At 35.7% G+C, this 16,577-nt stretch overlaps 4 protein-coding genes across 4 annotated transcripts; 3 read left to right on the plus strand and 1 right to left on the minus strand.

Moving 5' to 3' along the window:
• Positions 1-1,995: 1,995 nt before the first annotated feature.
• Positions 1,996-7,072, plus strand: LOC147502482 (Oxidoreductase family protein). Its single transcript, XM_086607272.1, has 2 exons — positions 1,996-2,911; positions 6,298-7,072. The coding sequence occupies exons 1-2, from the start codon at positions 2,450-2,452 to the stop codon at positions 6,916-6,918; spliced, it is 1,083 nt and encodes a 360-aa protein (XP_086463398.1). The 5' UTR covers positions 1,996-2,449; the 3' UTR covers positions 6,919-7,072.
• Positions 7,073-8,619: 1,547 nt separating this feature from the next.
• On the minus strand, positions 8,620-10,584 carry LOC147502483 (uncharacterized). Its single transcript, XM_086607273.1, has 3 exons — positions 10,292-10,584; positions 9,776-10,003; positions 8,620-8,933 (listed from the first exon to the last, which is right to left on the minus strand). The coding sequence occupies exons 1-3, from the start codon at positions 10,301-10,303 to the stop codon at positions 8,886-8,888; spliced, it is 288 nt and encodes a 95-aa protein (XP_086463399.1). The 5' UTR covers positions 10,304-10,584; the 3' UTR covers positions 8,620-8,885.
• A 3,456-nt stretch (positions 10,585-14,040) lies between these two features.
• LOC147502484 (uncharacterized) lies at positions 14,041-14,748 on the plus strand. Its single transcript, XM_086604544.1, has one exon. It carries the CDS (start codon positions 14,041-14,043, stop codon positions 14,746-14,748), a length of 708 nt encoding a protein of 235 aa, XP_086460670.1.
• A 126-nt stretch (positions 14,749-14,874) lies between these two features.
• On the plus strand, positions 14,875-15,801 carry LOC147502485 (uncharacterized). Its single transcript, XM_086604545.1, has one exon. It carries the CDS (start codon positions 14,875-14,877, stop codon positions 15,799-15,801), a length of 927 nt encoding a protein of 308 aa, XP_086460671.1.
• Positions 15,802-16,577: the final 776 nt, after the last annotated feature.

The raw sequence follows: 16,577 nt of genomic DNA on the forward strand, positions 1-16,577 counted from the left end.
AAATCCTTAACTATAACTAAATGTCTAAATACCAAAGTGGATGGTGTATCAAATCGATCCAACTTTATTTGTTTAGGCCCATATAGACATATAGTGCATACAATATAATTTTATTTGTTGTTCGTTTAGTTTGGGGTGTACATTGTATACTGCTACTTATTTTATGATTAGTTGACTTTTATTTTTCCTTTTTTGTCTAACAACTGTAGAAAGTAAATGTTCAAACAACTCAATTCATTTTTTCCTTTGTTATTTCATTGTGTTTTTCTAGAAGGAAACTTTGTTATGTTAAACTTCACCTAAGATTAGTGTGGAAACTATTTTTTGTGCCGTAAGGGTTTTAGGAAAATTGTTTTCGGTGGAAACTATTGTTTTTATCAATTTAGTTTTGTCTTTTATTTTTTTCGTAATTTTTAGGAAAAGTTTGAGACTCTGTGAAACTCAAGATCGGATTGTTTCCTTATATATATCCTATTGTTTCGTAATAGAGTTTAGAAAAAATTGGAGTCTCTGTGAGTGCTCCAATTGTCTGATTTTTCTAGTCTCCTACTTTTTTTGTGTATATTGCAATGCAAACCAACGTTATTTAAATAGTGAGTCGCATTAGTAGATCTAAAACGTAGATACATGTAGCACTACTCCATCAAAAGTGCATTAGGCTCAAACTAAATATTGCCTTATGTTAAGAGAGAATTGCTAGCCAAGATAAAGTGAGAGGGTAATGACTATATCTAAAAAAATGAAAATTCTAAATTTTACACTTTCTTTCATAATTTCATTCATTCTTCAAGCCAGAGATTTTAATCTGCTCACCCTTCAATTCATCGTCACTATCCACAATAGATCATTGCAAACCCATTGTATAATTTTGCAACTTTTGTATCAAACTATCAATATATGTTAAATTGAAGAATCTTGAACATATACTCAAACAAAATAAAACTAAGATTGGGTTGAAGATTTGATAATTTTTAACCAAATTTGATTCCTAGAAAAAGTTGCTCTCTTCCATGACTTTGTCATATGAAGATTGGGTTCGATGAATAAGATTGGGTTTAATGATTCTATACTCTGGAGTTTTTGAAATTGATAGGATTTAGAAAATTGTGTGCAACCCTGACCAGATCCAAAATTACAACTTGCCGACGATCAGATCTATCAAATTGCTGGTGGTATATAATTAGAAACTTGTTTAAAAGGTTAACAGTTAACATAATCTGTCATATAGCATGTCAGGACCATTGACAGCTGAGCTAGTCAGCAAGAAAGTGATTTTGATAACGAGATTATATGAAGTGGCTGCTACGCTGGAATGACAACTCAACATCGTTCAGAATGGCACTTTGGATTAAGACTGGCAGATGAAATTTGAATCTAGTTGGCGTTTTTGTCTGTATTTTTCAATCTATATCAACCACTGACCACTGTCATGTGTGTACAGCCTAATGCGCATTACTAGAAATGAGTTGCATAGCATATGCAAAAGTAGAAATTTGTACTGGAGACGCGTGCGTTGGGGTTTTCCTTTTGGACTGGAGATGCTGTTATGTTGCGCAGCCTGATTTTCTGGCGTAAACAGTGAAGGTACGTTTTTTGTCAAGGTGCATGGTCTTGACTCTTGACTCTTGCGAGTGGGTCGTTTACAAGATCTTGTTGAAGTTAGCCAGTTAGGTAAGGCAATTTAGCTACTTGTTTATCGATATAAGCCCATAATGGAAGACCCATACCTTAACAGCTTCAAGACCCACTACTGAAGTGCCCATACCGTGATTCAAGCTGGACTTAACTAACATGCAAACCTCATGGGAAAAGTGGTGGCGACCCATTCATTCTTTTTGAAGCGGACAAAAAAACAAGTCCAACTTTTTGAAACTTACCATCGGCTGCTCAAATATAGGGTTGAAGGTAGAAGATGGCTATGTACTATTATAGGACATAGGAGGAGTATAGGACCATGTACTAAAAGAACGCTTTAAATTTATTTTCACAATTCAACTTATATCACTAGGTTGTTCAAACACATGATAAAGTTTGTTGAACAAAAATTTATAACAGGATACAACAATACCTCATGCCCATTGCATTGCATTGTGCTAGTTTATCTTTACCTCAAAAAAGACAACAATCTCTTTAATATGAAAGGTAGAAATGGGCCAGAAGCCCAATAAATTGGTTAAATCGAGACAACACTATTTATTAAGTCCATAACACACTTGAAAGATAACTTAAAGAAGCACGTGCAGCGCACCTGAACATCTAGTGGCTCGTAAAATCCGTACGTGGATAGTTCTGGAAGGCTTGCTGATCTTTTGCTCTAACAAAGAAACATTCAAAAGCTTCCTATTTCCAAAATAATTCCATCACTCACTAAACTATATTATCGAAAAAAAACGACTTACTAAATAAACTCAGCCGGCTCTCTAAATTTTCATTTCTCATCCAACTTTAGATGGCCGACACCCAAATCCGATTTGGCATACTAGGCTGTGCCGACATAGCCCGAAAAGTATCCCGAGCCATAACACTCTCACCGAACACAATTCTCTACGCACTTGGCAGCCGTTCAATTGAAAAGGCTAAAACATACGCGTCCGTAAACAACTTCCCTCCATCAACTAAAATCTACGGAAGTTACGAAGCGGTTCTCGATGACCCAAACGTGGATGCTGTGTACGTGCCACTTCCAACTAGCTTACATGTGGAATGGGCAGTTTTAGCTGCTAAGAAAAAGAAACACGTGCTGTTAGAGAAACCAGTTGCTTTGAATGCACGTGAGTTTGATTTGATTATTGAGGCTTGTGATAGTAATGGTGTACAGCTTATGGATGGGACTATGTGGATGCATCATCCTAGGACTGAGTTGATGAAACAGTTTCTTAATGATCCTAATCGGTTTGGTCAACTCAAATCTGTGAGTCATTTTTAACTTTCACTTTTCTGTTATATTCATCATAGTTTTTTTAATAATTGGCTTTAAATTTTATAATTTTATATTAATTTTTTTTTTTTTACACAACCCGCGAACCCGACATCAAATTAGAGGGTTCGGGTTCGGGTTGGGAAAAAAGGTTTTTAGGAAGAATTGGGTTAGGGTCACATATCTTAACCCGGGGTAACTCGTGAGTAGACTCGATTAGTTCTCGGGTCTGATGGATCGGGTCATCAACCTTTTTAAGATATCATCATCCCAACTACCTAAAACAAAAGAGAGTGATTTGTAATAGTATCATGCTGTGTAACAATTAAGCATGTCTTTTTCTAGGTTACATGGACACGCCATATTTTGAAAAAAATCTGTGTCGGATATGTATCCACACGTGTCGGTGTCGGCGGACGGACACATATTGCATGTAATTTATCTCAAATTTTGATATTTTGCCGTGTCCGACAATTCTTATCCGTGTCCCATACGGAGTGTCAATGTAACCTAGGTCTTTTTAATAAATTCAGGCTTAATCTATTGTTGTTTACTAGTTTATGTTTGCAAAAATTAAAATTTACTAATGGATTATCTGTTAATCCGATCTGAGTTTGACCCGCTAGTTTAACGGGTCACGGGTCGGGTAGCCTGTTAATTTGGCGGATTGGGTTTAGGTTGGACGATCTTGACTTGTTTATCAAATGGGTTGGGTTTGGGTTTACTCTTTCAACCCGTGATCCGATTTTAACCCGACACGAACACGACCCATTGCAACCCTAATGTGCCAATGTGAGAAGACATTACTAGCCATTACAAATCGATGCGGTGCAATGCTACTAGTAATGCAATTGAAGGTGCTAAGTCAAGAGTCTTGGGTTTATTATTAGTTAAAGAGTCTTTAGGCGTGTTGCATTTTCCTATTTTATGTTTGTGTAGTTACTAGAGTGGCAAACTAATATGTGTATAATAGTTTCTAGTTAGAAAAACCTTGAAACAAAATGCCGTGTTGTATCGGACATGTCTTGGATACCGTATCTAGAGAGTTAGACTGTCAGATAACCAAGAAAGACTAGACCCACTCGGACACGTCTGGGGCACTTCAAGGATATTTTGGAGACACCATCCAAACCAAATGGTGGATTAAGTATAGGTAACAATGAATAGGAATTGCTTTTTGGGTTTTTTACTATAACAGTATAACTTGACATTTGGCAATGACATTATCTTCGTTTTTCTATGAGCAACAGCCGTAGGACACGGTTGTATATAGATGGTATGTAGGCATAGCGGATGTGTTTTCTAATGAAGTTTGGTTGTATATGGATGGAGTGTAGGCATAGTTATGACGTTTTTTTCAATTGCCTTGTAAATAGTTTAAATTTTAGCCATTGTATTATGTAATTTTCTTTAGTAGAAAAAAACTATAAAACTATATATGTTTTAGTTAGATATATGACTAATAACTAAAACTACATGTTCGATTCATCCCTAATCCATTTGACCATGTCCTAGTATTTCAAGATTATTGGTGTCCATATTGGGCTGGACATGACACTTGTATCCTTGTTTCTTAGGTTTCTGGTAGGGTTAGTGGGAGAAATAGGTGACTGTTTTGGTAATTATGCTCATGGAATCTTTATATTTATCTTGTGTTCTCACAAGACAATTATGAATGAAGTATTCTTGTTTTGTTCAATCTTCTTCCTTTCTCTCAAAAACTAGTATGGTATTGATGAAGTCCTTTGTTTCTGTGCCAAAGAGTAACTTGGCTACCTTCCTCACCTTTATCATCTTTTGTCCCCATCTCCATTTCAATATTTTGGGTTTCTACAGTTAAGAAAAGAGCCCTTCAATCAAATCTGTGGTGAAAAATCTAAAATTTTCTGCCTCCAAACTTCAATCAAATGGATGTGGTGAAAAATCTAAAATTTTCAAAACCCAAAAGTTTTATTCCTCCAAAAAAAAAAAAAAAAAAAAAAAAAAAAATAATAGAATTAGTGTTAGTAGCCCCCTATTGGTCCTGATGGATGGACGAGTAGATGCATGTTGGAAATGGAGATCACCTTAACCCCTTTTAAGTAAATGAGTTGGAAAGGCTTTAACGTGGCCCAATTAGGCGGAGTGTAAACAAACACACAGATTCGGACTCTTCCTCCAGTTAATATACACCTTACACACATGGGCACCTGCAAATGAAGAAATCGAGTTCTATAACCTTGAAAATGCTATAAATGGATAAGAGTATTTCAAAGCCTTTAAAGTGTGAAAACATGAACGAAAGAAGATTTAGTGAAGGAGGAAATAAGGAATGGTAACAGAAAAAAGGAATTATTTGTCTTCAACTTCTCTTGGTTTCCATATGCCTCGGTATCTTGTTGAGAACTACCATATTTGGTTTCACGTAATATTTCTTTGTTGCGAGAGACAACAAGATGCATAGGCAGATAGAAACTAAAAAAAGATGAAAACGAGCAATTCCTTTTTTGTGATACCTATTCTTTCTTCCATCTTTCCCTTACTCTTATTTGGTGTTGTCAGCCTTTAAAGACATTGAAATACTCTGAACTTTTTATAACCATTTCACGGACATTGAAATACTATGAACTTTTTATAACCATTTCACGGACATTGAAATACTCTTAACTGTTTATAACAATTTCAAGGTTGTATGTAGAACTCAGTTTTTGGATTCATTATCATTGGCCTTTTCTCATGCATCAGCCTTGCATGTTTGAGAAGAGTATGAATCTGTGTGTTTATTTGCATTTCACATTGGGCCGAGTATATGCCTTCCCAACTCATCTATTTCAAGGGGAATAAATAAAATTAATTTATAATATAAAGATTAGAAAAAGGAATATGAGTTTCGCCATATCATAATGGTTCCATCCTTGCCGCTTGTAATCCTTCTTGTCTAAGGTGATCTCCACTGCCAACATGTGTCTTGTCTTGTGTTCATCTCTACAAACCTTATGAACTGGGTTAGTAGTTTAGAGGACCAAAGACTTTGAGAAATTGAATTTTTTACCATATTGAGATGTTGAAGGTGGAATATTGAGCTCTTAATTGTGGTGTAACCACCGCGGCAGATATTGCTGCAGTATAATAGTTTCCATACATAACAATCTTTGGTAATACAAACATGGTCATCTTTCCAATCAATGAAAGAGACAACCAACAACAATAACAACACTTGACTTGATGCATATATTACACTAATAACTTGTTCTATGACTATAGATGCTTAACCTGATAATTCGAGGCATTCCACTACCATAATACTATGCTTGGTAGAGCTACATTCAACTTTAGTTCTGCTTTAAATTTTAGATTATTTCAAAAGTAGTCTTCTCCACAATGGTACTTTATGTTGGCAGGTACATAGCTCCTTCACATTTTGTGCCAAGCCTGATTTTCTCAAGAATAACATCCGTGTGAAGCCAGACCTTGATGCCCTTGGGGCTCTTGGTGATGCTGGTTGGTACTGTACCAGGTCAATCCTGTGGGCTGCTAATTACGAACTTCCGAAAACAGTCACAGCCCTTCGTGGACCTATTTTCAATGAATCAGGGGTGATTCTTGCTTGTGGATCCTCTTTACAGTGGGAAGATGGAAAGGTAGCAACTTTCCATTGCTCTTTCCTGTCGAACTTAACCATGGATATTACTGCAATTGGAACAGGAGGAACTCTGCATGTCAATGATTTTGTCATACCTTTTGAAGAGAACAAGGCCGTGTTTTCTTCGGCATTCAAGTCTGGATTTACAGAACTTGTGACAGGCTGGACCCCTTTGCCCAGTGAACACATTGTACCAACGGATCTCCCACAAGAGGTGCAAATGGTGAGGGAGTTTGCAAACTTGGTCAAAGCTATTAAAGAGTCTAACTCAAAACCAGATACCAAATGGCCCTCCATCAGCAGAAAGACACAACTGGTACTGGATGCAGTGAAGGCATCGATCGATAAAGATTTCGAGCCAGTTGAGATAGTGAGTTAATTCAGCCTTTCCAGTCCTTTGGTCATGTACTCATGTCTGCATGTTTATTACTTGTTTAGTGACTCAACTGGATAATATGTGGTCTATATGGACATAAATTTATTATCATGTACTACGATGCAATGCTGCAAGCAATTCGTGTTTTGTTTGTGAATTATTTCTACCTACTTTGAATTTGAATATGACAAAACCTGTATGTATTGCTATTCAATTCCCATCGGAAAGTTATGAAGCTTAAGCTGGGATCTAGATTCAGATGGTCATTGAATAGTGATATTCAGGTTCAAAGTAATTGCGTTTGAAGAATGAATGGTTCTTTGATACAAATGTAATCCACTCGAGGGAACCAGGTGATTTGAATATTGACTCTTGTAGACTAGAAGTTTGTTTATTAGAACGAAGGGAACCACTCTCTGAAGCGGATAGAATGCTTCGTCCGTATGTTTATGGTGCATCAGAACACGTGCTACCTCTTTCAAATATATGTCTGGAGATACAATCAACTCACTCGGCAAAAATCAGTTTGGGCCTTACTATTTCCTTCGCATAAAGTCTGGTTTCCAAGTAATCTCCCAGGGAAGGGATGGATTTGTTGCAATATCTATCGAGAAGAATTTGTTTTTAGCGCATCAGGTTTATCGAGCTTTTTTCACATCGACATCAACTGTAGATTAGCAGAGTTAGAGAATACATAATTGCGAGTCAGCAGCTAATGTCTTTTTCTTGTTTTGATTCATAAGGTTACAGAATAGTCAGCACCCAGTCTGTCTTTTATTTTGTTTTGAGGTGGTGTGGTTTACATTTTTAAACGGTATTTATGTCTTGACCGTCAATTTTCCAAATTACTGCAATTCTCAACTTGTGCAAAGCAATAAGCTTATAAGCCTACATGGATTTCAAACTTGAGAAACTTCAGCATATTAAAACTAATTGATATAACATGATCTCTGTGAGACATTCAACCGATGCAATGGTGGATAACATTTATATACCAGATCAAATTTATTATTCAGTCTCAGATATGTGTCCATGATCAGTCCAAGCGGAATTCTTTTCCTATCCAAACCACTCACAATGTGCAAGAAAAATGTGACTTGCAGCCACACCAGTTATTTTGCAATTTGCATGCCGAAACTCACAGGTTGGACTCTTATTTAAAAAATATCAATTTTGATGTAATCTCTTAGTTAAAATATCAATTTTTAAGTTCGCAAGTTCAACACGGTAAGTTGCTTGCTGGCATTGTTATACACGCCTAAACTTATAGATGAGTTTTAAGTCTTTCTCATTCGTCCATCGTTCAACATTATACAGCTTCCAATGTCAATACCGTAAGAAAGTCGATGTCGCCCTGTACCTAATATGAAAAGTACCTTCTACCGTCAAAGAGAAATAAGTAACAGATGTCGCCCTGAACCTAATATGAAAAGTACCTTCTACTGTCAAAGAGAATACTGTCAGAGAAATAAGTATGACTATGGCGTGCTGCACAACTAGAATACCATCTATCACTTAAAGCTAAATGACTTCATAATTATGTTGATTCTGTGAAGCAGATGACCTAGGATGTTGATGTTTATTTGTTTTCAGAGAACCTATTAACCTCAGAGTGATAACTTAAGAGTTTAAACAAGGTAAGTTCGCTGTCTTCAGACATTCTATATTTTCCAGGCATTATTATGCACGTATCTTTCAGCAGACTGCAGACTGTAAAGACTCTTTCTTTATTTTAAAAGGTCTAAGCTGACTTCTTCGCACAATGAATGAAGAATAATATACTCCGCATTCTGATTAGGAAGACCAATACACTGTCATCTCTAATAATGTATTCTGGAGACTAACGGAAAACTCAAATTAAATAACACCAAGAATAACGGGAAAATTGTACAACATATGTACTAAACAATTTTCCATTCTGGTGCGCAGAAAGAAAATGTCAGACCAGCGAAATTGTCTCTACTTGATTCTCAGGCTTTTACACAGCAATTGAAATAACTGAGGATACTTTTCCTTGCCTGCATCAATCCACAAAAAAGATTTACTCATTATTATAGTTCAAACAATGTGGATCAACATTATTCTCAAAATCATAGAACATGAAACTTCAAGATTTCAGGTCGTACAATATAAGCCAGTCATTCACATTACAAAACAAAAGTATGAAACCTATTATGCAAGTAAAAGAAGTCTAAACATGTTCCACTACATTTTGCCAAAATTAAGAGAAAACTCAAATGTGCTGATTTCGCCTGGGGATAATCTCAATTATGGATAGTTAATCCTCACCCTTAATTCATCTGGTAGATTCCACAGGTAAAAATGATGCCAAAACAATGTATATAGACATATCTCCGGATTAATATATGTTGGTTGCCAAGGCTTTTACTTGTTCAGAATTCTCAAAAACCACTCTCAATTCTCTACTAGTTTAGCTGATTGCAAATTGCAAAGTAATTTTCATATGACTCTCTTATTATCCATCCTTTACTAGTTTACTTAGAAAATTAAGGTCAATGGCATAGACAAAGCTACAGCATACTCAGTAAAAACAATGTCCCAAACAATCTATATTCAAATACATTTACATTGATATCTAAACGAATTCTTGTGCTACAATCATCTAAGTTCAAATTTATTACTAGTCATTTACTCATTTTCATTGTGCTCAATTCTCTTAAGCACCTCCATTTCAGAGAACACTTTAACCCGAACTCCTTAAGGCCATAATTTGGTCCTTAAAAGCTCTACTAATTAAGAACAAATTGCATTTTGACATTAAAAAAAGAGAGCAAAGGCTTCAAAACTAACAAAAACAATGCAAGCTTAATTAAGATGTAAGAGTGTAGAGGATGCTTACAATTGGGGAATGTTGTTTGTCATCGTGATGGGGTTGCTGATTAAGCTGGGAATGGCTGTCAGGTTGTGCGCTGAACTCTTCCTCATTACCAAGACTAGCTCTTGAAGGATCCCTTTTATTCTGCTTTCTCATTTCTCTTATCTTTGAAAAATCCATCGAGTAATCTGGCAAGTTCCCCTTCTGATCCCAGTCACCAAATTGAGGAACTGACATCCATGGTGCATTTCTCTACACACCACAACATAAAAAAAGTAATGAAACTTCAATTAGACAGTAAATAAGAAAACCCAGACTCTGAAATCATCAAATTCATGTAAAGAAATGATCTTTAGCTAATATTAGCACATAAAAGAGAATGGCCTTTAACTAACAAGACTAGCAGGACAAGTGTAAGAACATTATCACAGTAACATCAACGTTGTACAAACTAACTTCAAAGCTCAAGCATATCATAAACAACAATTATTCTGTTAAAAAATAAGTACAGATAAGAAGATAAGGTGAAGAAAAACATACCTCTTTGTCCATTGGTTTTTCAGAAGTGAAAGTGGTTTGAGTTTGAGTTTTGAGTTTTGAGTTTTGAGTTTGTTGAACTGCAGAGAAAGAAGAGGAAAAGATATAGGAGAGAGAGTTAGAAAACTGAAAGTGGTATATGCGTGTAGGAACAGCGTGTGACAGCAGGGATTGTTACACTTGGAGACCGCCGACCTTCTTACTTTTGTGCTTCGAGGACTGTCAAATAGTAGTAGTATGCTTTTTCTTTCCTCGTCAGCAAGCTATCACACGCCTTTCAATTCTTGCCAACTAAAACAGTAAAAGGACTTTCTTTATTATCACTGTATGTATATACCAAACCATAGTACAAAATATCTCTATATATCGCGATAAATATTGAGATTTCAGAGATGGGTGTATAAATATCGTGATATTAATTTGGATATATACCAATATAAATATCAACAATATTTGTTGATATATCACGATATTTCAATGATATAACAAGTTTTTATTTTGATCACGATATTTTTGGAAATAATTGGTGCTGGTGGCGATTCGATTGGAAAGAAAGTGGAGAATTATTACAAACCGACGAACAAACTCAAAAAAAGCTACTTCTACCCTCTCCTACGTGAGCTTGCCAGCCCACGAATTTTGATGGCTAAAAAAGCTCTTTCTTCTCCACTCTTGCAGACCTCTCAAACTCAAACTCAAATTTTGTCAAAAGTGAGCACGAAGCGGTAGTAGAAAATTTCAGGGCACAAGCGTTCTAAGAGGTAAGCATTCACATTAGATTGTTTTTTTAATTACCTCAGTTGTGTTCTCCAACTTGATTAATAGCCTTCTCCTTTTCTTTCTTTTTTTCTTTCTTTTTCCAGATTCGAGGGCAGTGATGGCTTTGCCTGGCAAGTGATTTACTTTTCCCATTCAAATGACACTTATTAGCTAGACCTAACTAAATGACACAAGTTCTATAAGAAGTCTTACTGTTTCAATCTAAATTGAGTTTTGTGATTCTGTCCAAAATTAATTTCTATGTGCATAATAGCATGTTTAATTTAGCCGAATCAGTATGCAAGTATGCATGTCTCTGTCTCTATGGCTTGATTGATTTAGTAAAAATATTTGTTAAATCAATCGAATAGGTCAAGCTACACCCATTATGTTAGAAACCTATTCTATGAATAAAGAAGTTGTTGACTCAAATGTCCAGCCCCCACTTCTATTTCTATTGCTAGTTCCCTCAGGCAGAGAAGTCGCCTAATTGAAAATGACAAGCATACAATACTACACATACCGTAGGCAGAGTCCCTTTCTTCGAATTCCTCGCCTAGAGCTGAAGCTACCGAGAGGGAGACGTAGGCCGAGAGACTAGAGTCCGAACCTTCACTTTCACCTGAAACTTCAATCTATCATATAAGGGGCCTATAAAATCATCTCTAGATACTTGAGTAAATCCCGTCTTGCCTTGCATGATTCCCCAAGTTGTTATCTATGCTACTCCTTTGGAACAATATGCGTCCCCTCAGTCTTATGGATATTGGAATGCTCCATCTCACGAGTATTCTACTGAATCTATATTTGTGCGACCTTCAAAACAATATGCACCTCCTCGTCAGTCTTATAGAGGATGGAATGAAGGGGACCAAAGTATGGAAGATGTTCAGCCATTCTCGGACCATAGTGTGGACATGCCTCCACTTACATGGGCAACTAGTTGTATGGGAACCTAGGAGTCGACCCATTGTTGAGAAAACTGGGTATCCAATTATTGGTTACCTTAAATTGTGTGGCAAGAACTTGGATCAGTCAGCGTACGACTTATACATAGAAAACTTTAAGAATTGGTTCGGCCAAACCCTCACTTGGAACCAATATTGTAATGATTTTCTTTTTAAATCTACATTACTTAGTGTCAAAGGCATTCAAGAAGGTCGCAAATCATTCTGGCAATAGTCTTCTTTGTAATGGTTTGGAATGTCAGCCTCTGTTGGTTTGGAATAAAGTTAGAGTGTTTTTGTATTGGATGTCGAGTTGTTATCATGTTTAATGGTTTGGAGTGTTAGCCTCTCTGTTGTTTTGAATAAAGTTTGAGTTTCTTTGTATTGGTTATTGGTTTTTTATCATGTTAGAGTTTTTGTGTTAATGGTTTAATTAATAAAGATTTGTTTTTATTCAATTGCCATTTTAATACGTACTTAAATTGGCTTCTAATTATTGTATTATTGAATTTGTTAACAAACAGCAATGGATCATTTCCCAACTCATCCTCGATAATGCTTTCATGGAAATCAACAGGAATTTGAATAGTTTACATTCTGAAACGAACGTGTTAAAGGTACAGATCGATATGTTATTCACAACTACGGAGATAAATACAGCAAATGATGGTAATGTTTTACGAAATGAAGGAAACAATATCTTACAACGTATTAAGGATACTATATAGAAAATATGCGTTAATTTTGACATTGTGGAAAATAAAGTAAAAGACATTCAACAAAGGCTAGCCATCCATAATGAAGGCACATACTCGAGCTCTTCCACATGTGAGTTTACATGTGATTCAAGTTCTTCCACATGTGAGTCCAAAATGTCATCAGAGTAGTAATTTGTTGTATCTCATGTATTGTAATTTCATTTTGTCCAATTTTCATTTATTTTATTTCATGTATTTTGTTATGGAAGTGGATATATAACGTTATTTAATGTGTTTGTTGAATATCTTGGAAGTGGTATATATATATATATATATATATATATATATATATATATATATATATATATATATATATATATATATATATATATATATATATATATTCTGTTAAAGTGGAGTAATTGAGTATATATATACATATCTTGGAAATATTGAATCAATGAGAATTGTGTTATTTTGATTTTCAGGTTATGATAGGATTTACGTGTTTTAAATGTCGAAAATACAAAGGAAACTATGCCGGATTTTATAAAAAAAAATGATGATTTATCATTGATTTTAACGTAGTCATATTAACGTCTTGTAATCTTTCTTTAATCCTGAGGTGTTACAACCAGTGTAGTAATTTGTGTGACTTTTTAAATATTTGAAATTTCGAATATGACTTTATAACGACATATAACCATCCTAAATATCAGGGCCAGCCCTGGGCCTATGTTGCCTAAGGCCTTGCATAGGGCCCCCAAATGTTTGCTAAATATAAAGGCCCCATCCGCCACTTAAACCCACTACTGTGTCAACTTAAAAGTTGATTTAGCCCACCAAAACAAAAATCCGATTCTAATTCAAAAGTTCGAAAAACAAAACCCAGTTATCCTTCCTTCCGTATTATCTTCCCTCTTTTGGCCTTTGTTTTTCGCGGTTCGGCGGGTTCGCCATTCTAAATTCATAAAGGATCAGGTATTTGATATTTTTAATTTATTTTTTTTTATAATCCAAATCAATCCTTTCTTTTTTTTAAGTTAGGGATTATTTAATATGAACAAGACATGGTTTGTTGGTGCTTTCACTGCTTTTTTTAACTAGTAGAAGGGATTATTTAATTTCTCCTGTTGTTTTTTCAATTGGATATTAAATTATTTGAACAGGTTATCTGTTAATCCCGTTATCATTCATCAAGTTTTAAGTAGACAAGCGCCAAGCCACTTTAACGAAATTGTGAAAAGACGTATCAGACTATCAGGTTGTTGTTTTTCTTAGGATTTTTCGAATGGCGGGGACTAGAGCGTATCCATCTGGTAATGAAAAAAGGAAAAAGAAGTGAAGAATGGAAGCATTGGCTCAATCTCAAGCAGGAGCTATAAAAAAATTATTTATGACTACAAAACAAGTAGAGAGTTCAATTGCAAATCCTGTTAACGAGATACATGAGAATGACAATGGCAATGGAGAAGAAGTAAATGATGAACGAATTAATGAAAGGTTTGAAGAATTGGTAAATGAGGAACCAGTTAATAAAGAATTGAATAATGTGGAATCTGAAAATGTGGTGATTGAAGAACATGCACAAGCCGATAATGATTATGAAGGACCGGTGAATTATTATGATCCAGGAAATTGGAATAAGATTGACCAAAAATTTAGAGACTTACTTGTACAAAAAGGTCCAGTAAGAGATTATAGTCGTAATTTTCCTAGAAATTCTGAAAATAGGCGATTTTCTTCCTCTTATTACACTCGACATTTGGAGAATGGGGAGAAGCAAGATAGAAGTTGGCTCGTCTATTCACATGCTTTAGACAAGGTATATTGTTTTTGTTGTAAATTGTTCAAGCAAAATGGAAAGTTTACTCTGTTAACTGATGAAGGATATGACAATTGGAGAAATCTTACAACAAGGCTTAAACAACATGAGCAACATCCTGAGCACAAAAGACGACTTAAATATTGGATTGAATTGGTGGATCGACTAAACAAGAATGAAACTATTGATAAACATCTTCAGGATCAGATTTCAAAGGAAAGAGAACATTAGAGGGAATTTTTACAAAGGGTACTTGTTGTTGTGAAAACTCTTGCTAAGAATAATTTGTCATTTCGCGGGAAGCATGAGAAGATTTATGAAGAGAACAATGGAATTTTTTTGAGTATAATTGAAATGATGGGTAAATTTGATCCGGTTATCCAGAAACACCTCCAACGTATCCAAAAGAGTGAAATTCATCATCATTATCTTGGTCACAAGATTCAAAATGAATTGATAGAAATGTTGGCAGGTGAGGTTAAAGGTGCGATAGTGAAGAAAATCCAAGATGTAAAGTATTTCTCAATCATCCTTGATTGTACACCTGATATAAGTCATGAAGAACAAATGTCTCTTATTGTATGGTGTGTGGATGTTTCAACAAGTCCAATGAAGGTGGAAGAATATTTTTTAGAATTTTGGAAAGTGGATGACACATCGGGTCTGGGGCTTTTTAATAAACTGAAAGATATGCTAGATATTCTTGAACTCAACATTGGTAATATTAGAGGCCAAGGTTATGATAATGGATCTAATATGAAAGGGAAAAACAAAGGTGTACAAAATAGATTGCTCGAAGTTAATCCTAGAGCATTCTATACTCCATATGGTTGTCACACACTTAATCTTGCTCTATGTGATATGGCGAACTCTTGTCCAAAAGCTGTATCTTTTTTCGGAGTGGTGCAACGTATATATTCGGTGTTTTCTTCATCTACAAAGCGGTGGCAAGTTGTTAAAGATAAGGTTCAAGGTGGTCTTACTCTTAAGACATTGGCACCAACACGTTGGGAAAGCCGTTTGGACAGTGTTGCAGCGATAAAAGAGCAAGCTCCACAGATTCGAGATGCTTTACTTCACTTGGTTTATACTAGTGATGATCCAAAGACAAAGAATGATGCTGAGTCTTTAGCAACACACGAGCTGGAAAATTTTGAATTCTTGGTTGGCATGATTATTTGGTACAATGTATTGTTACAGGTTAACTCTGTTAGCAAACTCTTGCAAAAGGAAGACATGCACATGGATGTAGCTAGGGGTGGGCAATGGGCCGAGTCGGGCTAGCCTGGCCCTAAACATTTAAAAGCCCTTTCCCGGCCCTAAAGTCAGCATAGGGTCGGGTCACAAGTCTAAATCTCAAGCCCTGACCCTACCCTAAGCCCTCTTTAAAAGCTTTACGGCCGGGTTTTAGGGTCGGGTTTTAGGGCCAAGCCTATATATTTTCTTCGTTTTACAAATGCCATTTTTCAGACAAAGGTTGTTTTTTTGGTTTCTGTGTTACAAATTTCTGCTCTGTATTTCGCTTTAATGGTGTGGACGGAAACCTTTAGTTCTAGACTTGGTTTGGATGTGAATAAAAAGATAATTTATAAGAAGTAAGTAGGAAAATAAATTGAGAATAATAAGTTCTAGACTTTGATTTGATGATCAAAGGAATAAAGTCTTATTTTTTTATTAGGCTAGTGCTCATTGTTCTTCATGGCTGCTAGATAAGTTGACAAGTTTTTGTTATATAAGACAAGTTATTGAAAGTACCTTTGGTTGTAAGTGATAAATTACAAAAGACAATGTTATTTTAATTTAAAATATTTAACAAAGAGTTGGACAATTATGGTATATGTATTTATAGTGAAAATGTGAAACTATAACTAGGGCTTGGTTAGGGCTGAATTAGGGTCGGGCCTATGTTTCAGAACCTTAGCCCTAGCCCTGCCCTAGAAGGCCTTAGGGTCGGGTCGGCCCTGCCCTAAACTCTGTGAGGGCTTTAGTTGTGAGGGCTTTATAGGGCTTAGGGTCGGGTCGGTCAGGGCCGGGTTAGGGTCGTTAGGGCAAAATTCTCA

This window comes from Coptis chinensis, chromosome 4, assembly GCF_015680905.1.
Source record: "Coptis chinensis isolate HL-2020 chromosome 4, ASM1568090v1, whole genome shotgun sequence".
Lineage (NCBI taxonomy): Eukaryota > Viridiplantae > Streptophyta > Magnoliopsida > Ranunculales > Ranunculaceae > Coptis > Coptis chinensis.